The sequence below is a fragment of the Engystomops pustulosus genome, chromosome 8 (assembly GCF_040894005.1).
Source record: "Engystomops pustulosus chromosome 8, aEngPut4.maternal, whole genome shotgun sequence".
Lineage (NCBI taxonomy): Eukaryota > Metazoa > Chordata > Amphibia > Anura > Leptodactylidae > Engystomops > Engystomops pustulosus.
The window spans coordinates 16,556,817-16,583,472 of NC_092418.1; the positions used below are offsets into that span (position 1 = coordinate 16,556,817).

Here is a 26,656-nt window from a genome sequence, read left to right on the forward strand (position 1 = left end):
ACAGCCACAGGGACCCCATAACACTGACAGCCACAGGGACCCCATAATACTGACAGCCACAGGGACCCCATAACACTGACAGCCACAGGGACCCCATAACACTGACAGCTACAGGGACCCCATAACACTGACAGCCACAGGGACCCCATAACACTGACAGCTACAGGGACCCCATAACACTGACAGCTACAGTGCCCCCATAATACTGACAGCTACAGGGACCCCATAACACTGACAGCCACAGGGACCCCATAACACTGACAGCTACAGGGACCCCATAATACTGACAGCCACAGGGACCCCATAACACTGACAGCCACAGGGACCCCATAACACTGACAGCCACAGGGACCCCATAACACTGACAGCCACAGGGACCCCATAATACTGACAGCTACAGGGACCCCATAACACTGACAGCTACAGGGACCCCATAATACTGACAGCCACAGACCCCATAATACTGACAGCCACAGGGACCCCATAACACTGACAGCCACAGGGACCCCATAACACTGACAGCCACAGGGACCCCATAACACTGACAGCTACAGGGACCCCATAACACTGACAGCCACAGGGACCCCATAACACTGACAGCCACAGGGACCCCATAATACTGACAGCTACAGGGACCCCATAACACTGACAGCCACAGGGACCCCATAACACTGACAGCCACAGGGACCCCATAACACTGACAGCCACAGGGACCCCATAACACTGACAGCCACAGGGACCCCATAACACTGACAGCCACAGGGACCCCATAACACTGACAGCTACAGGGACCCCATAACACTGACAGCTACAGGGACCCCATAACACTGACAGCTACAGACCCCATAACACTGACAGCCACAGGGACCCCATAACACTGACAGCCACAGGGACCCCATAACACTGACAGCCACAGGGACCCCATAACACTGACAGCTACAGGGACCCCATAACACTGACAGCTACAGGGACCCCATAACACTGACAGCCACAGGGACCCCATAACACTGACAGCCACAGGGACCCCATAACACTGACAGCCACAGGGACCCCATAATACTGACAGCCACAGGGACCCCATAACACTGACAGCCACAGGGACCCCATAACACTGACAGCTACAGGGACCCCATAACACTGACAGCCACAGGGACCCCATAACACTGACAGCTACAGGGACCCCATAACACTGACAGCTACAGTGCCCCCATAATACTGACAGCTACAGGGACCCCATAACACTGACAGCCACAGGGACCCCATAACACTGACAGCTACAGGGACCCCATAATACTGACAGCCACAGGGACCCCATAACACTGACAGCCACAGGGACCCCATAACACTGACAGCCACAGGGACCCCATAACACTGACAGCCACAGGGACCCCATAATACTGACAGCTACAGGGACCCCATAACACTGACAGCTACAGGGACCCCATAATACTGACAGCCACAGACCCCATAATACTGACAGCCACAGGGACCCCATAACACTGACAGCCACAGGGACCCCATAACACTGACAGCCACAGGGACCCCATAACACTGACAGCTACAGGGACCCCATAACACTGACAGCCACAGGGACCCCATAACACTGACAGCCACAGGGACCCCATAATACTGACAGCTACAGGGACCCCATAACACTGACAGCCACAGGGACCCCATAACACTTACAGCTACAGGGACCCCATAACACTGACAGCCACAGGGACCCCATAACACTGACAGCCACAGGGACCCCATAATACTGACAGCCACAGGGACCCCATAATACTGACAGCTACAGGGACCCCATAACACTGACAGCTACAGGGACCCCATAATACTGACAGCCACAGGGACCCCATAACACTGACAGCCACAGGGACCCCATAACACTGACAGCCACAGGGACCCCATAACACTGACAGCCACAGGGACCCCATAATACTGACAGCTACAGGGACCCTATAACACTGCCAGCTACAGGGACCCCATAATACTGACAGCCACAGGGACCCCATAATACTGACAGCTACAGGGACCCCATAACACTGACAGCTACAGGGACCCCATAATACTGACAGCTACAGGGACCCCATAACACTGACAGCCACAGGGACCCCATAACACTGACAACCACAGGGACCCCATAATACTGACAGCCACAGGGACCCCATAACACTGACAGCCACAGGGACCCCATAATACTGACAGCCACAGGGACCCCATAACACTGACAGCCACAGGGACCCCATAATACTGACAGCCACAGGGACCCCATAACACTGACAGCCACAGGGACCCCATAACACTGACAGCCACAGGGACCCCATAACACTGACAGCTACAGGGACCCCATAACACTGACAGCCACAGGGACCCCATAATACTGACAGCTACAGGGACCATATAACACTGACAGCCACAGGGACCCCATAACACTGACAGCCACAGGGACCCCATAATACTGACAGCTACAGGGACCATATAACACTGACAGCCACAGGGACCCCATAACACTGACAGCCACAGGGACCCCATAACACTGACAGCCACAGGGACCCCATAACACTGACAGCCACAGGGACCCCACAATACTGACAGCCACAGACCCCATAACACTGACAGCTACAGGGACCCTATAATACTGACAGCCACAGGGACCCCATAATACTGACAGCTACAGTGCCCCCATAACACTGACAGCTACAGGGACCCCATAACACTGACAGCCACAGGGACCCCATAACACTGACAGCCACAGGGACCCCATAATACTGACAGCTACAGGGACCCCATAACACTGACAGCCACAGGGACCCCATAATACTGACAGCCACAGGGACCCCATAACACTGACAGCCACAGGGACCCCATAACACTGACAGCTACAGGGACCCCATAACACTGACAGCCACAGGGACCCCATAACACTGACAGCTACAGGGACCCATAATACTGACAGCCACAGGGACCCCATAACACTGACAGCTACAGACCCCATAATACTGACAGCCACAGGGACCCCATAACACTGACAGCCACAGGGACCCCATAATACTGACAGCTACAGGGACCCCATAACACTGACAGCCACAGGGACCCCATAACACTGACAGCTACAGGGACCCCATAACACTGACAGCTACAGGGACCCCATAACACTGACAGCTACAGTGCCCCCATAACACTGACAGCCACAGGAACCCCATAACACTGACAGCTACAAGGACCCCATAACACTGACAGCCACAGGGACCCCATAACACTGACAGCTACAGGGACCCCATAACACTGACAGCCACAGGGACCCATAACACTGACAGCTACAGGGACCCCATAACACTGACAGCCACAGGGACCCCATAACACTGACAGCCACAGGGACCCCATAATACTGACAGCCACAGGGACCCCATAACACTGACAGCCACAGGGACCCCATAACACTGACAGCCACAGGGACCCCATAACACTGACAGCTACAGGGACCCCATAATACTGACAGCCACAGGGACCCCATAATACTGACAGCTACAGGGACCCCATAATACTGACAGCCACAGGGACCCCATAACACTGACAGCCACAGGGACCCCATAACACTGACAGCCACAGGGACCCCATAATACTGACAGCTACAGGGACCCCATAATACTGACAGCCACAGGGACCCCATAACACTGACAGCTACAGGGACCCCATAACACTGACAGCTACAGGGACCCCATAACACTGACAGCCACAGGGACCCTATAATACTGACAGCTACAGGGACCCCATAACACTGACAGCTACAGGGACCCCATAACACTGACAGCCACAGGGACCCCATAACACTGACAGCCACAGGGACCCCATAACACTGACAGCCACAGGGACCCCATAACACTGACAGCTACAGGGACCCCATAACACTGACAGCCACAGGGACCCCATAACACTGACAGCTACAGGGACCCCATAATACTGACAGCCACAGGGACCCCATAATACTGACAGCCACAGGGACCCCATAACACTGACAGCTACAGGGACCCCATAATACTGACAGCTACAGGGACCCCATAATACTGACAGCCACAGGGACCCCATAACACTGACAGCCACAGGGACCCCATAACACTGACAGCTACAGGGACCCCATAACACTGACAGCCACAGGGACCCTATAACACTGACAGCCACAGGGACCCCATAACACTGACAGCCACAGGGACCCCATAATACTGACAGCCACAGGGACCCCATAATACTGACAGCTACAGTGCCCCCATAACACTGACAGCTACAGTGCCCCCATAACACTGACAGCTACAGGGACCCCATAACACTGACAGCTACAGGGACCCCATAACACTGACAGCCACAGGGACCCCATAACACTGACAGCCACAGGGACCCCATAATACTGACAGCTACAGGGACCCCATAACACTGACAGCCACAGGGACCCCATAATACTGACAGCTACAGGGACCCCATAACACTGACAGCTACAGGGACCCCATAACACTGACAGCCACAGGGACCCCATAACACTGACAGCCACAGGGACCCCATAATACTGACAGCTACAGGGACCCCATAACACTGACAGCCACAGGGACCCCATAATACTGACAGCCACAGGGACCCCATAACACTGACAGCCACAGGGACCCCATAACACTGACAGCCACAGGGACCCCATAACACTGACAGCCACAGGGACCCCATAATACTGACAGCTACAGGGACCCCATAATACTGACAGCTACAGGGACCCCATAACACTGACAGCCACAGGGACCCCATAACACTGACAGCCACAGGGACCCCATAACACTGACAGCCACAGGGACCCCATAACACTGACAGCCACAGGGACCCCATAATACTGACAGCCACAGGGACCCCATAATACTGACAGCCACAGGGACCCCATAACACTGACAGCTACAGGGACCCCATAATACTGACAGCCACAGGGACCCCATAACACTGACAGCTACAGGGACCCCATAACACTGACAGCCACAGGGACCCCATAACACTGACAGCCACAGGGACCCCATAACACTGACAGCCACAGGGACCCCATAATACTGACAGCCACAGGGACCCCATAACACTGACAGCTACAGGGACCCCATAACACTGACAGCCACAGGGACCCCATAACACTGACAGCCACAGGGACCCCATAACACTGACAGCCACAGGGACCCCATAACACTGACAGCTACAGGGACCCCATAATACTGACAGCCACAGGGACCCCATAACACTGACAGCTACAGGGACCCCATAACACTGACAGCCACAGGGACCCCATAACACTGACAGCCACAGGGACCCCATAACACTGACAGCCACAGGGACCCCATAACACTGACAGCCACAGGGACCCCATAACACTGACAGCCACAGAGACCCCATAACACTGACAGCTACAGTGCCCCCATAATACTGACAGCCACAGGGACCCCATAACACTGATAGCTACAGGGACCCCATAACACTGACAGCCACAGGGACCCCATAACACTGACAGCCACAGAGACCCCATAACACTGACAGCTACAGGGACCCCATAACACTGACAGCCACAGGGACCCCATAACACTGACAGCTACAGGGACCCCATAACACTGACAGCTACAGGGACCCCATAATACTGACAGCCACAGGGACCCCATAACACTGACAGCTACAGGGACCCCATAACACTGACAGCTACAGGGACCCCATAACACTGACAGCTACAGGGACCCCATAACACTGACAGCTACAGGGACCCCATAACACTGACAGCCACAGGGACCCCATAATACTGACAGCCACAGGGACCCCATAATACTGACAGCCACAGGGACCCCATAACACTGACAGCTACAGGGACCCCATAACACTGACAGCTACAGGGACCCCATAACACTGACAGCTACAGGGACCCCATAAACTGACAGCACAGGACCCCATATCACTGACAGCCACAGGGACCCATATCAACACTGACAGCCACAGGGACCCCATAACACTGACCAGGGACACACTGACAGCTAAGGGACCCCAACTGGGGGGGGGGACCCAAACCTGACGCTACCGGGACCCATAACACTGACAGCTAAGGGACCCCATAACACTGACAGCTACAGGGACCCCATAATACTGACAGCCACAGGGACCCCATAATACTGACAGCCACAGGAACCCCATAACACTGACAGCCACAGGGACCCCATAACACTGACAGCCACAGGGACCCCATAACACTGACAGCCACAGGGACCCCATAACACTGACAGCTACAGGGACCCCATAACACTGACAGCTACAGGGACCCCATAACACTGACAGCTACAGGGACCCCATAACACTGACAGCTACAGGGACCCCATAACACTGACAGCCACAGGGACCCCATAATACTGACAGCCACAGGGACCCCATAATACTGACAGCCACAGGGACCCCATAACACTGACAGCTACAGGGACCCCATAACACTGACAGCTACAGGGACCCCATAACACTGACAGCTACAGGGACCCCATAACACTGACAGCCACAGGGACCCCATAATACTGACAGCCACAGGGACCCCATAACACTGACAGCCACAGGGACCCCATAACACTGACAGCCACAGGGACCCCATAACACTGACAGCCACAGGGACCCCATAACACTGACAGCCACAGGGACCCCATAACACTGACAGCCACAGGGACCCCATAACACTGACAGCCACAGGGACCCCATAATACTGACAGCCACAGGGACCCCATAATACTGACAGCCACAGGAACCCCATAACACTGACAGCCACAGGGACCCCATAACACTGACAGCCACAGGGACCCCATAACACTGACAGCCACAGGGACCCCATAACACTGACAGCCACAGGGACCCCATAACACTGACAGCCACAGGGACCCCATAACACTGACAGCCACAGGGACCCATAACACTGACAGCTACAGGGACCCCATAATACTGACAGCCACAGGGACCCCATAATACTGACAGCCACAGGGACCCCATAATACTGACAGCCACAGGGACCCCATAATACTGACAGCCACAGACCCCATAACACTGACAGCTACAGGGACCCTATAATACTGACATTCCCAGCAGTCCTGAGCACTATATAACAGTTGTGTCCAGGCCAGGTCCAGGTATTAGCACTATATGGCGGTATTACATCCGGTACCGGTTTCCATAGAAGTCACACAGGAAACCCGGCAGGGGCAGCAAATAAATGACATTTTGGTTATTGTGTAGATGTAGTACAGGACTGGTGACCCCAGTATATTCTATAGGAATGAGGGGGGTGCGTAGTGTACAGGGGGGTCTCTCATATAGGGACATATAGTGGGGGTTTCTTCCATCACATCCTGTGTTCACCACCTATTAAAGTCACATTAAGGGTTTTTGCAGCTGTATATTGCTGAAAAGAGGCGCAGGACTATTCCCGCCACTGCACTATATGGCGGCATTAGCACTATATGGCGGCAGCACGCTCTATAGGACGGTAGGTATTACTACTATATGGTGGCATTAGCTCTATATGACGGTATTAGCTCTATATGGCGGTATTAGCACTATATGACGGTATTAGCACTATATGACTGTATTAGTACTTTTTAGCAGTATTAGCACTATATGGCGGTAATAGGACTATATGGGGGCATTAGCACTATATGACGGTATTAGCTCTATATGACGGTATTAGCACTATATGAAGGTATTAGCACTATATGGTGGTATTAGCACTATATGACGATATTAGCACTATATGACTGTATTAGCACTAAATTACGGTATTAGAACTATATGACTGTATTAGCACTATATGGCGGTAATATGACAATATTAGCACTATATGGTGGTATTAGCACTATATGGCTGTAATAGCTCTATATAACGATATTAGCACTATATGACGGTATTAGCACTATATGGTGGTATTAGCACTATATGGCTGTAATAGCTCTATATGACGATATTAGCACTATATGACGGTATTAGCACTATATGACGGTATTAGCACTATATGGCGGTATTAGCACTATATGACGGTATTAGCACTATATGACGGTATTAGCACTATATGGCGGTATTAGCACTATATGACGGTATTAGCACTATATGAAGGTATTAGCACTATATGGTGGTATTAGCACTATATGACGGTATTAGCACTATATGAAGGTATTAGCACTATATGGTGGTATTAGCACTATATGACGATATTAGCACTATATGACGGTATTAGCACTATATGGCGGTATTAGCACTATATGACGGTATTAGCACTATATGGCGGTATTAGCACTATATGACGGTATTAGCACTATATGGCGGTATTAGCACTATATGACGGTATTAGCACTATATGACGGTATTAGCACTATATGGCGGTATTAGTACTATATGACAGTATTAACACTATATGACGGTATTAGCACTATATGAAGGTATTAGCACTATATGGCGGTATTAGCATTATATGGCAGTATTAGCACTATATGACGATATTAGCACTATATGGCGGTATTAACACTATATGACGGTATTAGTACTATATGGCGGTATTAACACTATATGACGGTATTAGTACTATATGGCGGTATTAACACTATATGACGGTATTAGTACTATATAGTGGTATTAACACTATGTGACGGTATTAGCACTATATGACGGTATTAGCACTATATGGCGGTATTAGTACTATATGGCGGTATTAACACTATATGACGGTATTAGTACTATATGGCGGTATTAACACTATATGACGGTATTAGTACTATATGACATATTAGCACCATACGGCAGTATTAGCACTATATGGCGGCAGCTCGCACCTGCACTACACTGAGACGCTGACATTATGATCTTCTGGTCTTTCTTCTCCCTGGGAATGTGCGGCCGATCCCGGATCTCACTCAGGAAATTAATGAAAGCGAAGAAGTAAATTGCTGATCCGTGTGAACGCGGAGAGACGACTCCCATTAGGACAATTATATCCCCAGCCCTCGTTTACTATGCAAATATCTCCAGACAATTAAAGGCTTATAACGAGTAATGAGGCCGACGTTCACCATCAGGGAATATCATACAATCTACAGGTCATACACACTACCAGACCGCAACACTGTAACAGACCCTCTGCTGACAACACGAGACTCCTGGAGCGCAATAGTAGAATATAATACAAGTGGTTTGGGCAGTAGCCCAGGGCCCAAGCCTTCTAGGGGGCCCATCACCACCCAAATCACCCACCAAACCTTCACCCATGAAATCCTCATACAATTGCTCCTACTCTCAATACACATGTCCACAAGAGCCATTTCAGGACCTTTCAAGGTCCTTCAAAGGTCCTGAAACCCCAGACTGAAAACAGCAGTAGGGACACATCCTCCATTCCCCAAGAAGCTGATTCTATACCAGGTGTAGGAAGTGATTCCAGACTTGTAGAGGCTATAATATTCATAGAGCGCAGGACCCATGGAGGTCCTTATCCACCTCTGATGACGAGAAATCTTATCCATCGTAAGGATCATCCTAAGAGAACTACAACCCAGATGTGGACAGGGCCTTGAAGGAATGTCCTGGTTTTATCTGTTTTCCTATTGGGATCAGATGTGAATCTGGAGAGGACCTGCCCCCGAGGAGCCACAATGCACTGAGAAGGGGAGGAGACAATATGTGGGGGAGGAGATTTCTCTAGAAGGTCTTGATATTTGGGGTCAGTCATATATGTATATGGGAGAGGCGCAGGAGAAGCCTGTGAGGAACAGGAGGAGAGGGAGATCTTGTGAGGATTGGGTGAGAAGTTATCGAGCTATAAGGTCCACTCTGGGGAGGGGGGGGGGGGACATTAGATTAGATTCCCCTTGGGGGACGGTGAAGACTAAAACCTGCGTAACCTTCCATTATACAAATAATAACCTTTATTTTTCAAAACCAAACCCCCTGTATCTGCGCAGTCTGATCACAAGGACTTGTGCGCCCCCCTTGTCTATAGGCCATATACGGTATTGCAGTTTGCATTCACTTTAAAAAAAAAAACTGCAGTACCGTACATGACCCACAGACGGGAGTGGCGCTGTTTCTGTAAAAATCAAAACAGCCTTATTTCCTGATCCTGGGTTACCACGTGCCCGGGGCACTAATATGGGGTGAAGTCATCTGTGACCCCGCACCTTCCTGTCGTCATGTGATGTAATAAGTTTCCAGGCAGCATCTGCCCTCACAATCTAATTATGGAGCGACATCTACTTTGCATAAAGATAGAAGGTGCTGAAAGAGGAAGTTACCGGATTCCTGCAGTCCCTCGGCCCATTCTAGGGCGCACAGGTGCCGGCACCCACATTAGGGTGAGATACGTCAGCTCTGTTATTCATGGGGTTATGGCGCTGCCAGGCATCGGTCGCCCCCTAATCTAAGGCTCCTTGTGGGGGTGGGACTGCAGGGGGGGGTTTATTCTTCAGTCTCAACCAGTGTATGAAGCCACACGAAGAACATCACAAGATCAGAGCTCCCATTAACCTTCTCAGCTAGAAGGTCCCCTCCCCCAAGGGTCAGGGATGAAAGGCTCCACCTCTTCAAAGCTTGTTCCACGCTCCCCCCTGGACCGCACCCACCTCTCTCCATACAAGCCCCTGCGGGGGTGGAGGACAGAGAGATACAGCTGTGATAAGCACATTGTCTTTATGGTCAATGAGATGATACCAATGTCTTCTTCTGGCCCTCACATCATGAAATAATGGGGAGCGTTAGGAGGGACGAGAGACGACACGGGGGCGGGGGGGGGGGCGGGTACTGTGCCCACATGCTCCATAGAGACCAGTCACAGGTGGTGACTCTACACAAGATTCATTGCCTCTGAGGAAGCATGGAGGACACATCAAGGTGGTGGTCCTTCATGATGTGTGCACTGGTCATCTCCAAGGTCGGCCTAGTTCTGCTCTGCTTAGTCCATCTATAGACTCAATTAACTGAAGCAAGTTCTAGCTAGTAAACCCACTAGGTGTAGGGGTACTCCTCAAAATAGGCTTCAGACGAGGGGGTCTAGTAGTCATTGAATGTATCCTCACTATATATTAATATCCTCATAAACCCAAATGTCTCCCCCCAGAAATGTAGAATACCCCTTCCTTTTTCAAAGTCTCTTACAAGAATGAAGAGAAGATAAAAGTAACGTTCTCCCGAGTATCTCCGCTCAGAGGAGGTCACGTCTTATCAAAGTCCATGGTTTCATCTAGTGGTGACGGAGGTCACTGGTGGATCTGGACCACATAGTTCCGTGGGAAAAGGCCGGTTCTCCCAGAAATTCTTCCGCACCACCAGTTGGGGTCAGAGTTGTCCATCACCTCGATGACGTCCCCTCGATGGAATGACAGTTCTGAAGATTTCTCTGAGATGAAGTTGTACTGAGCCTGGACAAACTGCTTCTTCTTCTGCTGGGACAGAGGACACAATATTATTAGAAGTCAGGACTATCAGCAGATAATTGGGCACCGCCATGGGTCACACGTTTGCTCCATGTTGGCCGCAGTGAAGTATTGTACTGCTTTTCTCTATATTTTACACATAGTTGTTCTACGTCTTTTTTTTTGCTTTTGCATAAGACATGTGACTAAAGAGAACACAAAAAATGTATTTTTCCGGGGAGCTTAAGGCTACGGCTGCTCCCAGACATTTCATCTTCCCCAGACACGTGATAACCACCGCACCCTAGACACCGAGCAGAATCAGCAAAAACCTGCATCAGCCCTTCTCCTGCAGAGATTCTCAGCGTTCTATGGTGTTTAGAGAGCCGGGGGATGGTATAACCCGAAGAGCAACAAAACCTTATCACAGACAGGCCCAGAAATTGATGTAGATGAACAATCATTACATGCACAACCAACAGACAGTTACTTAGTCCTTTGTTCACTGCTGAGCGTAGGCACTGATTAAAATTCAATATATAGGGGACCGTAATGGGATCAACTATCACCCCAAATACTGGAAAATCTGCACTGGCATAGGTCTTGTGGCATCATCCATTCTGGGCTCCACAATTATGATGTTACTTAACCAATTTTCATCAATTATGATGTTACTTCAGATATTTTTAATATGTTTTGGTAAAACGGGTAATGATTTGGTATTTTATTACAGTATAATGAGTAGCAGGCATGGCCAATATGTGTTATTGTTACAATCCCTGAATCATAGACTCATCTCCAGAAATGTAGTAACTAGAACATGAAATATTAATGTTCTCCAGGCCCCCAGGACTTTCTCAGTTTTTAGGTGGTCCCACTGCAGTTTTTTCTTATTTGATTTGTTGCTTTTTCTGGGTCCTAAAGTCCACCCTCCTCGCTTATTCTTTGGTTGCTGCCTATAGCCCTCACCTGGGCTCTGGTGCATCATCCTTTATACCCAGTACTGAACACTATATACAATGTGCGTCCTGACTGTGTACAGTCTGTGCTCCCATCACCGACACTTCTCACATGTCAATCTCGTCTCTTAACTTTCACAATCCCAGCGCGGACTGCAGCCCTGCGGCCGGGGAGGGATCTCCATTTATTTCATTATTATAATTTAATCATTTGTGAAAAACAGACATAAAAGATTTGACATCCTGCCAGGGATGAGGTGATGGAGGAGGAGGAGACACCTGAACCTTTATTATAAGATTTACATCACATATATAACAGGTAACCCAGGGGCCCCGGGGGACACGAGGGCTGAGCGGATTATAGCCTGTGTATCCAGGTCTTTATACGCACATGTTATACTAAGATTATGTCATTTAAAGGGCCGGTACTCCAGAATTACAGGCCGCATTGCCATAAGCACCAATGTTTCCGTTTCCACTACTGTAAAGAGGTCCAGACTCTGCCCAATGGATAATTCAGAATTCTGCAGAGTAAGAGAAAACATGGTGGTGATGAGTTAATACATCGGTCATGCCCGGGTGCCCCCACCTGGAGCCGCTGTGTTCTGGGGAGCGCACGTGGCAGTAGGCGGCGGCTGTTCGGTACAAGAAGTGAAACTTCACATTTATTTGTATACTCTGGTTTTGATGTAAAAATGGAAAAAACATGATTACAGGGCTGTTACTAAATCCTGACTATACATATAAGTGCATCTTCTCTATCTGGAGGGAGGTCCAAAGTAGCAGGTCTACCTCTCCTGTGCTGTCATAGGCCTCATCAAAACAAATCATTTTCTAGTATAAGCCTAAGACCAGGAGGGGTTGTAATGGGGGCTCACAAGAGGCCTATAAATTCTTCATCTCCTACCCCAGAACCACATTGGCACAGAACCAGCGCCCATGGATGACATATATAATATTACACCCCCTATATCCAGAACAGGGAGTTGAAAGTTTTTGTCTCCTTTGTTTTGTGCTGCTGTTTACGAGCACATTCCAGGGTGTAATAAAAGCCCTGGCTGCAGATCACTGTCATTACTGTGCTATAATACCTCAGCTAATCACACGCCAGCGTTGCCTTTTTATCAGAGACAATCCCCAGCCATATAATGCAGGGAGGTATTCAGCCACAAAATTCACAGAGTAATCATTACACTTATTTACATGCTTGGGGCGCAGTGACCTGCCCATATTACACACATGACTGTAAACCTACTGCGCACTCTGGAAAAAAAAAAGTCGAAAAAATATAATATGAGCATGTAACGTAAGAGCCCTGAAGCCTTTCTGAGAGAGGTACACGGTATGTAAGAAATATGGATGGGGAAATATCAGATAATATTCAGTGTCCCCCTATGACTGATGATTTCAAACCAGAAAAGTGGAACCGCAATGGGGTCTGCCAATACGCCACATTAGTAGATGTGCAGCACAACCTAATAATATCCTTTTATGCTATAATACCATTGATTCCTGATCCCGGCACTCCTCCGAATACAAGAACGCTGACCTATATGCTCCGTAGTAATGTATTCCAAGTCCTATCTGACATTCCTCCCTTTATCTCTCACCTGCAGACTAGTTGGACAGACGATTACAAAGTATCAGAGATTTCACTTTCAGATCTCATTAGTGACAAGGAAATAATGGAATAGTAAGTGTTTTACATCCGATGATGATGGGTCCCGACATAACATCACCTCTAGTGACCCGTAGGCCCCCTCCTCCCCTCGTTACCTTTTCCTCCTCGTCTCGTAGGAGCACTAGGTGGGTTTTGGCGATGGAATTTGACTTGTAATAATCCACCAGTTCGTTCAGGGAGGTGAACTTGGTCTCCCACAGGTAATACGTCCCGTTTCGCTCTCTCAATACTTTGAAGTGTTGCACGTGATGGCCGTAACTGGAGAGACAAGAAAGAAGAGACTAAGAAGTGAATTTTCTTACAACTTTGGACTTTTCTGGTCCATTTTGTGGTTATAAATCACATTTTGTAAAACACTAAAGTGCTTTGAGTTTCATTTTTAGGGGAAATAATGTCGCCACAATCAAAAATTCCAAAAAAGTTGCGACCTGGTATAACTTAGCAAAACCACAACCTGTACAGAGATCCCTGATAATGATCATGGAAACCAGTTCTACCGGAGGACTAATGACATTGTCCTACTGGTAATAATGAAAACACAGGAAGCACAACACGACCAGAGGCGGCGGCCATCTTCTTGTAGTAATGACCACGACCACACGTGTACAGGGAAATCATACGGATTACAGCAGAGCCTATAGATGCATTGTAAAACTACTACTCCCAGCATGCTGTAGATGGAGATGCCTGCTGTTATACTCATCCTTGTGAGCCTGCGGTGTCCTTCTCCATACAACGGGACATTACTTTATAGTTGTGGGACTGGTGCACAATAATCACATTAGAAGCCCATATATTACCATCCTCCCCCCTGGGGGGTACAGTGGTGTCCATAGCACCTACATCCCAGTTCCTCTCACCAATTTCCCCCCCTACAGGGTCAAAGGGGCTGATCAGAAGAGTTTATATGGGGTTCAGATACGACTGAGCCTGGATGCTACACTAGGCATAGGGGCCCCTCCGGTCCCATCGCTGCTGCTCCAGTCCCGGGGTCACTGATCATGTCATGTGCACTGTAGTTTCAGCCTTGGCGTTCGCTATATGTAAAATTATGACCCGTTTGATCAGTTCAGTTCAGCATTTGCCTTAGTAATGACAAGTTAGTGAATGTGACTTCATCTCATCCATGGCACTGAAGACCGAGGGGAGCAGAGCATAGGTGCTGGAACCAGGAAGGGGCCCCCTAAACAATGAGCCCCTTAGGTTCCCAGGAAAACCTTCACACATTGTTAAGCACAGAACTTTCCATCTCTAAAGCTGCGGGAAGGTAAAATTCATTGTAAGTAAATGTTGGGCAGTGACGCGATGACACAGACATTACACGGATTATTGTGGGATTATTAACACCTTATGGTGATGGGGGAAGACTATACAGATCCCGCGGATTACCTGGGTGTGGATTGTGCTTCTCCATAATGTCACTGTACCTGGAGGTAGGTGGCTGAGACTATGGGCCCCTAATCTCATGATGGTTGGGGTCCCAGCGTTCAGTCCTGGATAAATCCCCTCATGTATCCTCCCGGGTGATTATAGGAGCTTTCTATCTTTTTAGCAGAATATTCCCCATCATAAATAAACAGAGGAACCATAGAAAGTAACTGACAGGACGGATTATCAGGTCCAAGTATCTATCAGGGAGGATGAAGGTCTATGGATGCCCCTGGGGTACCCGCTATGTGGGGGGCAGAGCCAGACCAGGCCCTAGACCGGAGGGGACAGCTGAATGGGAAATATTCCCATGTATCATCACTTAATTAATAAATAATATTTATAAAAGACCCTAAAACTTGGGGTGATACAAGTGATGCAGGAGCTGTAATGGGGGACACATCATGTAGATGGGAGAAGCAGAAAAACCAACATTCATTCAGTACATTGAAATATTGTCACAGCCAAAATGGCCGCCCCGTGGTGCCCACGCCGTGGTATCAGCAGCCTCTAGCAGACACTTACTGGTGACTAATCTGCGGCTCAGATCTGTCTGGATGTTGTTGGAACTTGTGGGGAATTTCCTTTAATTTCCTGATGACAGTAATTGTCTCATCACTCACTGACAGATCTGGGGTAAACATGGCAGCGTGTGGTGTGTGCAGGTGTCCAGGGAATGAAGAAGGGAATGCCGGAACAATCCTCATTCATTTATTCGGAGGTGCTGGCTGCACACTTGGCCGGTCTGAGCATGCATGTGGATATAGTGGTCAGAAGGAATTACTGGCAGCTCCATCCTTTTCATATTCAGAGCACAGCAGTGTGAGGACCACTTGGGGAAATCATTTTACTGATACACTTTACCTGCGCTGATACATTGTTGCAGACTATCAGGACCGGTGAGAGCCACATGTCACACAATAAGACGCTGTTGTATTTGTAGGGTGTCAGGTTCTGGACTTTGTTATGGCAGCAGTAAATCTGGAGTGGAGGGGCCCTGCCCTGGAGGAGCCTCTGCTGGAGGAGACGGGGTTACACAAGCAACAACCACCGGCTCTATAGGGAATCGGGATATGGGGATGAGTCACGCAGGTTTCATGGATCCACCCAGTGGGTTCCTGGTCTGTTTATGTTGCTACTAAATCTTTCAATGCAGGAGATGATGATGGGGCTGGAGGAGGGTAGGTGGGTAGCGGTAGGCATGAAGCTCGGGCACCAGCTGTAAACATGTCTATAGGATGAGCTCAGAGCTACATGACAGGAGTCATAAACGTTTTATAGCTTGTAAAACACAGCGCCAAGCTTAGTGCTGGCATTGATGTGGTTAATCCAGGACATTGTGGATCAAAGCCATGGAAGGAGCACCACCATGTCAGATCCAAGTGTGAAGAGAAACCCACCCATCATGTGATTACACATGACAACCATTAATGGGCTGAGGTCCCCTGGTCCAAGCAAGGAGCTGAAGGCCACCCAACATCTATACGGAACATATGTATGACTATACACTCAATAGAATCTATAGGTTATATATCAATCATCATATAAGCAATTTACCCCAGTGACAAGTGTTATGCCCATTCTTCTTCTAGATCTTTGGTTCTGGGCCTCTTGATAGACCTTGCAAATGCTGGTTCTGAAGGTCCAGTCCAATCAAATCAACAAGACGACAGTGTGATGACCAACCTACAAACTAGTGCGCCAACCAAGACTGGTGGACACCCAGCAAAGACTGGAGGACATCCTCCCTCCCAGCAAAGACTGGTAGACTATCATCCCATATAAGATTGGTTAACCATTACCTCAGCCAAGACTAGTGAACCATCATCATCAGCCAAGATTCATAGACCACCACCCCAGCCAAGACTGGTGGACCATCCCTATCAGCCAAGAATGGTAGACCACCACCCCAGCCAAGACTGCTGGACCATCCCTATCAGCCAAGAATGGTAGACCACCACCCCAGCCAAGACTGCTGGACCATCCCTATCAGCCAAGAATGGTAGACCACCACCCCAGCCAAGACTGGTGGACCATCCCTATCAGCCAAGAATGGTAGACCACCACCCCAGCCAAGACTGCTGGACCATCCCTATCAGCCAAGAATGGTAGACCACCACCCCAGCCAAGACTGGTGGACCATCCCTATCAGCCAAGAATGTTAGACCACCACCTCAGCCAAGACTGGTGGACCATCCCTATCAGCCAAGAATGGTAGACCACCACCTCAGCCAAGACTGGTGGACCATCCCTATCAGCCAAGAATGGTAGACCACCACCCCAGCCAAGACTGCTGGACCATCCCTATCAGCCAAGAATGGTAGACCACCACCCCAGCCAAGACTGGTGGACCATCCCTATCAGCCAAGAATGTTAGACCACCACCTCAGCCAAGACTGGTGGACCATCCCTATCAGCCAAGAATGGTAGACCACCACCCCAGCCAAGACTGCTGGACCATCCCTATCAGCCAAGAATGGTAGACCACCACCCCAGCCAAGACTGGTGGACCATCCCTATCAGCCAAGAATGGTAGACCACCACCTCAGCTAAGACTGGTGGACCATCCCTATCAGCCAAGAATGGTAGACCACCACCCCAGCCAAGACTGCTGGACCATCCCTATCAGCCAAGAATGGTAGACCACCACCCCAGCCAAGACTGCTGGACCATCCCTATCAGCCAAGAATGTTAGACCACCACCTCAGCCAAGACTGGTGGACCATCCCTATCAGCCAAGAATGGTAGACCACCACCCCAGCCAAGACTGCTGGACCATCCCTATCAGCCAAGAATGGTAGACCACCACCCCAGCCAAGACTGGTGGACCATCCCTATCAGCCAAGAATGGTAGACCACCACCCCAGCCAAGAATGGTGGACCATCCCTATCAGCCAAGAATGGTAGACCACCACCTCAGCCAAGACTGGTGGACCATCCCTATCAGCCAAGAATGGTAGACCACCACCCCAGCCAAGACTGCTGGACCATCCCTATCAGCCAAGAATGGTAGACCACCACCCCAGCCAAGACTGCTGGACCATCCCTATCAGCCAAGAATGGTAGACCACCACCCCAGCCAAGACTGGTGGACCATCCCTATCAGCCAAGAATGGTAGACCACCACCCCAGCCAAGGCTTGTGGACCATCCCTATTAGCCAAGAATGGTAGACCACCACCCCAGCCAAGACTGGTGGACCATTCCTATTAGCCAAGAATGGTAGACCACCACCCCAGCCAAGACTGGTGGACCATCCCTATTAGCCAAGAATGTTAGACCACCACCCCAGCCAAGACTGGCGGACCATCCCTATTAGCCAAGAATGGAAGACCACCACCCCAGCCAAGACTGGTGGACCATCCCTATTAGCCAAGAATGGTAGACCACCACCCCAGCCAAGACTGGTGGATCATCCCTATTAGCCAAGAATGGAAGACCACCACCCCAGCCAAGACTGGTGGACCATCCCTATCAGCCAAGAATGGCAGACCAATGCCCCAGCAAAGGCTGGTGGACCATCCCTATCAGCCAAGACTGGTAGACTTGGCTGATGGAGGCACCAGACCCCTTGGCATTGAGCTTTGACCTTCACCATGACTCCTTCCATCTTCTGTCACCTGGTATGACTCCTCCAGTGCTTTGTTAGTGAGCCAGGGACCACAATGTATCCTTGGATGACTACGCGGATGACTTAACACTATTTGGTTTGACTGTTCTCCCATGGAATAACACCCCTGGTGTTTACACTGTATGGAGGCTAATTACCTGCACCGTGCGGGGATAGGAGCCGCTGTGTTTTGGCAGGTGACACAAGGTGGAGCGTAATAAATCAGAATTTCATTTGTTACTGAAGAGTCCGAACAGGAGCAAAGAGATTACAGACGGGAACATTGTGATTGATCGGTGTCACTGAGCAATTAGCTGTCAGGACCGGCTCTGAGAACCCTGCGGGGAGGAATGAATGGAATTGGATGGAAAACAATAGCTAATCATTGTGTATCGATCAGAATGGCCCATCACGTATCACTCCGCCCACCCCTGGGGTCCGCTACCTCAAATAAACTCATCACATATAACACAGGGGTCACCACATATCCAAATACTGGGGCTGTTCTAGATTATGCATCAAATTATGCATAGCATATGATTATGCTGTGCGCTTAGCCCTCCGCTCTGCTGTACTAAAGGTCTGTTAAAGCTTTTACTCAAAGGTGTGGGGCTGTGAGCAGCTCAGTGCAGAGAGCACAGAGCACAGCAGTGTGAGGACACACCTCCAGTGCACTTGTAGAAGCTCCAAACCGGGAATTTAAATCCATATTTCACAGTCCTGCTGCTACTAATAATATGTATTAGGCTGCTCCTCTGTGACTAGATCCCCCTCCCCATGTGCTACAGGTGTAATGTATGCAAGTGATGTGGCATGGACCTGCGGAGGTATAAGGGGTTTGCAATACCCAACTGTAATGTGTAATACCGTCATCCCGCTCCTGGTCTAGTTACTCAGATCTTAGGTTCGTGTTCAGACCAGACACAGAAAACCTCTGCCTGTATCCTCTACATGAAGTTCTATGGCAGTTCTCCGTTTTCCTGACACACTGCTCCAAAATTGGAATTGGCAAAGCTAAACCTTCTATCTGCTAACGCCGGCCACTAGGGGGAGCGCTGGAGGTTACTGTATACGGCTTGTGCTCAGAGCTGGAGGTGGAGACCATCTGCTGTCATGTCTCCCATACACTGCACACGGAAAGGAGAAGAGAATCTGCTCCATAACCTGTACTGAGGAGAATGAAGCACTCGGGGTGAGATAGAAACTTTCGACTAGCTCCAGCACTATTCACTATTCACTGATATGTGCCATAGTACTGGAGCACTCACTTTAGAAGAGATATTCTGGCTGTATACAGCACGGCATATGCCTTACTCATGAAGTAAGCTGAGCCTCTTGCCTCAGGCAGCCCCATCCATAACAAGTTTGGGGTCAGCATCAGGGGCTCAATCACCTGGTATAAATTAGGACCTGTTACCCCGCATGGGTGTGGGGCACTGCATGGAGATCCCACCTACTAAAAACAATAACCTGGTATATCACTACTAGAGGGGGCGGAGGAGGGGGCTGTCCTATAGGCAGCAGGGTTTAGGCTCACCCCTGGCCTGACTCTATAGGTCCTGGAGCCTGGAGGATGATGATTACATATAGCAATAGTTCATTAATGTGTCTGTAATTAATTACATGGCGGTGGTGGCCGGTCCCGTTAGTGACATCACTGATGAATGCCTATTTAGACGCTGAGTCACGGGAAATTGGTGAATGAAATTTTCATGATAATGAATCAGATGGTGGAGCAGACGATGGAATGGAATCCAGAACTAATCCTGCACCTGGCAGCGGATCAAGGGTTAAATATAATGATTATTTGTGATGAATGAGAGTGGCATGGCATGGGGTTGGGGGGGGGGGGGTGGCGTGGTGTGATATGGTGTGGTATGGCATGGTGTGGCGTAGTAGGGTGTGCGGCATAGTGTGGTTTGGTGTGTAGCATAGTGTGGTGTGGATGGTGTGCTATGGTGTGGTGTGGTGTGTGGCATAGTGTGGTGGGACATGACATGGTGTGGTATGGTGTGTGGTGTGGCATGACATGGTGTGTGGTATGATGTGTGGCATAGTGTGGTGTGTCAAGACGTGGTGTATGGCATAGTGTGGTGTGGTATGGTGTGCTATGGTGTGGTGTGGTGTGTGGCATAGTGTGTGTGTCATGACGTGGTGTGTGGCATAGTGTGGTGTGGCATGACGTGGTGTGCTATGGTGTGTGGTGTGGTATGGTGTGGTGTGGTGTGTGGCATAGTGTGTGTGTCATGACGTGGTGTGTGGCATAGTGTGGTGTGGCATGACGTGGTGTGCTATGGTGTGTGGTGTGGTATGGTGTGGTATGGTGTGTGGCATAGTGTGTGTGTCATGACGTGGTGTGTGGCATAGTGTGGTGTGTGGTGTGGCATGACGAGGTGTGCTATGGTGTGTGGTGTGGTATGGTGTGGTGTGGTATGGTGTGTGGCATAGTGTGTGTGTCATGACGTGGTGTGTGGCATAGTGTGGTGTGTGGTGTGGCATGACGTGGTGTGCTATGGTGTGTGGTGTGGTATGGTGTGGTGTGTGGCATAGTGTGTGTGTCATGACGTGGTGTGTGGCATAGTGTGGTGTGTGGTGTGGCATGACGTGGTGTGCTATGGTGTGTGGTGTGGTATGGTGTGTGGCATAGTGTGTGTGTCATGACGTGGTGTGTGGCATAGTGTGGTGTGGCATGACGTGGTGTGCTATGGTGTGTGGTGTGGTATGGTGTGGTGTGTGGCATAGTGTGTGTGTCATGACGTGGTGTGTGGCATAGTGTGGTGTGGCATGACGTGGTGTGCTATGGTGTGTGGTGTGGTATGGTGTGGTGTGTGGCATAGTGTGTGTGTCATGACGTGGTGTGTGGCATAGTGTGGTGTGGCATGACGTGGTGTGCTATGGTGTGTGGTGTGGTATGGTGTGGCGTGGTGTGTGGCATAGTGTGTGTGGCATGACGTGGTGTGTGGCATAGTGTGGTGTGGCATGACGTGGTGTGCTATGGTGTGTGGTGTGGTATGGTGTGGTGTGGTATGGTGTGTGGCATAGTGTGTGTGTCATGACGTGGTGTGTGGCATAGTGTGGTGTGGCATGACGTGGTGTGCTATGGTGTGTGGTGTGGTATGGTGTGGTGTGGTATGGTGTGTGGCATAGTGTGTGTGTCATGACGTGGTGTGTGGCATAGTGTGGTGTGTGGTGTGGCATGACGTGGTGGAATGGGATGTAGCATTCCAGGCTCATAATAAATAAATAACATGACCAGCGCCCCCTTTGCTGGACAGGGACATCACATGGGCAGGAGAAGGGGCAATCATCATGTGGCCTCCACTATCCCCTCTGAAGGGCAGATATCCCCTAATATGGGAATTTCTAGGTTTACACCGTGTGCTCTGTGATGGTCACCGGTCCAAAGCCAACAAGGGCGGCCGATAAGAACTTGTTTTCTCATAAAACCTGTTTGGTTGTGCTTCCTGTAGGTCGTCCCTGCTCCTGCCCTGCCCTCTAATGGTAGCATCCGGGATTTACACCGTATTATCCCTCACAGGGAATCTGTGCCCATCCAGGACCCTCTGTAAGCTGAGAGGCTTCTCTCGCTCTCTCTGGAGGATCCAAGGTTGTGATACATGACCTCTCCTGTGGAGGCGCTGTAGGAAATGTAAACCTTGGATTTGACCGCTGATCACAGCCGATCACTAGAGGATGCAACAGAAAGAGATCTATAAGGAACGTTACTTCCCTGATATGTAACCAGGTGAGGGATCTACAGCCCCCGGGGGCAGCAGCAGGATTACCCCTCATACACACCAGAGGATCCAGAGTGTTCTAGAGCCTCCTCATCCCTCGTGTACAACATACAGAAAGCATCCGACTTACTTTACAGAAATGGAGAATTCTCCCGGAGAACTCTCACTATCCCGGATCACATAGGCTCCAGTATACCTCCGACCCAAGAGGATTTCTTCCGCCACTTGTCTGGAGATCCGACCAGCGTACCACCTACACGAGGAAACACAGAGCATGTGACCTACTGCCGGTATAACCTGGGGATCTCCTGTATATAATGATATATGTACAGCTGGTATAACCTGGGGATCCCCTGTATATAATGATATATGTACAGCTGGTATAACCCGGGGATCTCCTGTATATAATGATATATGTACAGCTGGTATAACCTGGGGATCCCCTGTATATAATGATACATGTACAGCCGGTATAACCTGGGGATCTCCTGTATATAATGATATATGTACAGCTGGTATAACCTGGGGATCTCCTGTATATAATGATATATGTACAGCCGGTATAACCTGGGGATCTCCTGTATATAATGATATATGTACAGCTGGTATAACCTGGGGATCTCCTGTATATAATGATATATGTACAGCCGGTATAACCTGGGGATCTCCTGTATATAATGATATATGTACAGCTGGTATAACCTGGGGATCTCCTGTATATAATGATATATGTACAGCCGGTATAACCTGGGGATCTCCTGTATATAATGATATATGTACAGCCGGTATAACCTGGGGATCTCCTGTATATAATGATATATGTACAGCTGGTATAACCTGGGGATCTCCTGTATATAATGATATATGTACAGCTGGTATAACCCGGGGATCTCCTGTATATAATGATATATGTACAGCCGGTATAACCTGGGGATCTCCTGTATATAATGATATATGTACAGCTGGTATAACCTGGGGATTTCCTGTATATAATGATATATGTACAGCTGGTATAACCTGGGGATCTCCTGTATATAATGATATATGTACAGCCGGTATAACCTGGGGATTTCCTGTATATAATGATATATGTACAGCTGGTATAACCTGGGGATCTCCTGTATATAATGATATATGTACAGCCGGTATAACCTGGGGATCTCCTGTATATAATGATATATGTACAGCTGGTATAACCTGGGGATCTCCTGTATATAATGATATATGTACAGCTGGTATAACCTGGGGATCTCCTGTATATAATGATATATGTACAGCCGGTATAACCTGGGGATTTCCTGTATATAATGATATATGTACAGCTGGTATAACCTGGGGATCTCCTGTATATAATGATATATGTACAGCCGGTATAACCTGGGGATCTCCTGTATATAATGATATATGTACAGCTGGTATAACCTGGGGATCTCCTGTATATAATGATATATGTACAGCCGGTATAACCTGGGGATCTCCTGTATATAATGATATATGTACAGCCGGTATAACCTGGGGATCTCCTGTATATAGTGATATATGTACAGCTGGTATAACCTGGGGATCTCCTGTATATAATGATATATGTACAGCTGATATAACCTGGGGATCTCCTGTATATAATGATATATGTACAGCCGGTATAACCTGGGGATCTCCTGTATATAATGATATATGTACAGCCGCTATAACCTGGGGATCTCCTGTATATAATGATATATGTACAGCCGGTATAACCTGGGGATTTCCTGTATATAATGATATATGTACAGCTGGTATAACCTGGGGATCTCCTGTATATAATGATATATGTACAGCCGGTATAACCTGGGGATCTGCTGTATATAATGATATGTGTACAGCCGGTATAACCTGGGGATCTCCTGTATATAATGATATATGTACAGCCGGTATAACCTGGGGATCTCCTGTATATAATGATATGTGTACAGCCGGTATAACCTGGGGATCTCCTGTATATAATGATATATGTACAGCCGGTATAACCTGGGGATCTCCTGTATATAATGATATATGTACAGCCGGTATAACCTGGGGATCTCCTGTATATAATGATATATGTACAGCCGGTATAACCTGGGGATCTCCTGTATATAATGATATATGTACAGCCGGTATAACCTGGGGATCTCCTGTATATAATGATATATGTACAGCCGGTATAACCTGGGGATCTCCTGTATATAATGATATATGTACAGCCGGTATAACCTGGGGATCTCCTGTATATAATGATATATGTACAGCCGGTATAACCTGGGGATCTCCTGTATATAGTGATATATGTACAGCCGGTATAACCTTAGGGATCTCCTGTATATAATGATATATGTACAGCCGGTATAACCTGGGGATCTCCTGTATATAATGATATATGTACAGCCGGTATAACCTTAGGGATCTCCTGTATATAATGATATATGTACAGCTGGTATAACCTGGGGATCTCCTGTATATAATGATATATGTACAGCCGGTATAACCTGGGGATCTCCTGTATATAATGATATATGTACAGCCGGTATAACCTGGGGATCTCCTGTATATAATGATATATGTACAGCCGGTATAACCTGGGGATCTCCTGTATATAATGATATATGTACAACCGGTATAACCTGGGGATCTCCTGTATATAGTGGTATATGTACAGCTGGTATAACCTGGGGATCTCCTGTATATAATGATATATGTGCAGCCGGTATAACCTGGGAATCTCCTGTATATAGTGATATATGTACAGCCGGTATAACCTGGGGATCTCCTGTATATAGTGATATATGTACAACCGGTATAACCTGGGGATCTCCTGTATATAGTGATATATGTACAGCCGGTATAACCTGGGAATCTCCTGTATATAGTGATATATGTACAGCCGGTATAACCTGGGGATCTCCTGTATATAGTGATATATGTACAGCCGGTATAACCTGGGGATCTCCTGTATATAATGATATATGTACAGCCGGTATAACCTGGGGATCTCCTGTATATAGTGATATATGTACAGCCGGTATAACCTGGGGATCTCCTGTATATAATGATATATGTACAGCCGGTATAACCTGGGGATCTCCTGTATATAATGATATATGTACAGCCGGTATAACCTGGGGATCTCCTGTATATAATGATGTATGTACAGCCGGTATAACCTGGGGATCTCCTGTATATAGTGATATATGTACAGCCGGTATAACCTGGGGATCTCCTGTATGTAATGATATATGTACAGCCGGTATAACCTGGGGATCTCCTGTATATAATGATATATGTACAGCCGGTATAACCTGGGGATCTCCTGTATATAATGATATATGTACAGCCCTTATAACCTGGGGATCTCCTGTATATAATGATATATGTACAGCCGGTATAACCTGGGGATCTCCTGTATATAATGAAATATGTACAGCCGGTATAACCTGGGGATCTCCTGTATATAGTAATATATGTACAGCCGGTATAACCTGGGGATCTCCTGTATATAATGATATGTGTACCCGGTATAACCTGGGGATCTCCTGTATATAATGATATATGTACAGCCGGTATAACCTGGGGATCTCCTGTATATAATGATATATGTACAGCCGGTATAACCTGGGGATCTCCTGTATATAATGATATATGTACAGCCGGTATAACCTGGGGATCTCCTGTATATAATGATATATGTACAGCCGGTATAACCTGGGGATCTCCTGTATATAATGATATATGTACAGCCGGTATAACCTGGGGATCTCCTGTATATAATGATATATGTACAGCCGGTATAACCTGGGGATC

At 48.5% G+C, this 26,656-nt stretch overlaps 1 protein-coding gene across 3 annotated transcripts in view; it reads right to left on the reverse strand.

The window, feature by feature from the left end:
* Positions 1-9,948: 9,948 nt before the first annotated feature.
* The window catches only part of GRAP (GRB2 related adaptor protein), a 63,876-nt gene continuing 47,168 nt past the window's right edge, over positions 9,949-26,656 (reverse strand). For 2 of the 3 annotated variants that reach the window (XM_072119920.1, XM_072119919.1), the window contains exons 6-8: positions 22,971-23,093; positions 14,162-14,324; positions 9,949-11,453 (exon numbers count right to left, since the gene is read on the reverse strand). In XM_072119920.1, coding sequence (XP_071976021.1) covers positions 11,271-11,453; positions 14,162-14,324; positions 22,971-23,093 — 469 coding nt within the window. In that variant the 3' untranslated portion in view covers positions 9,949-11,270. Of the gene's footprint in view, positions 11,454-12,485; positions 12,910-14,161; positions 14,325-22,970; positions 23,094-26,656 lie in introns of those variants that run through there. The other variant, XM_072119921.1, reaches the window with a different exon arrangement.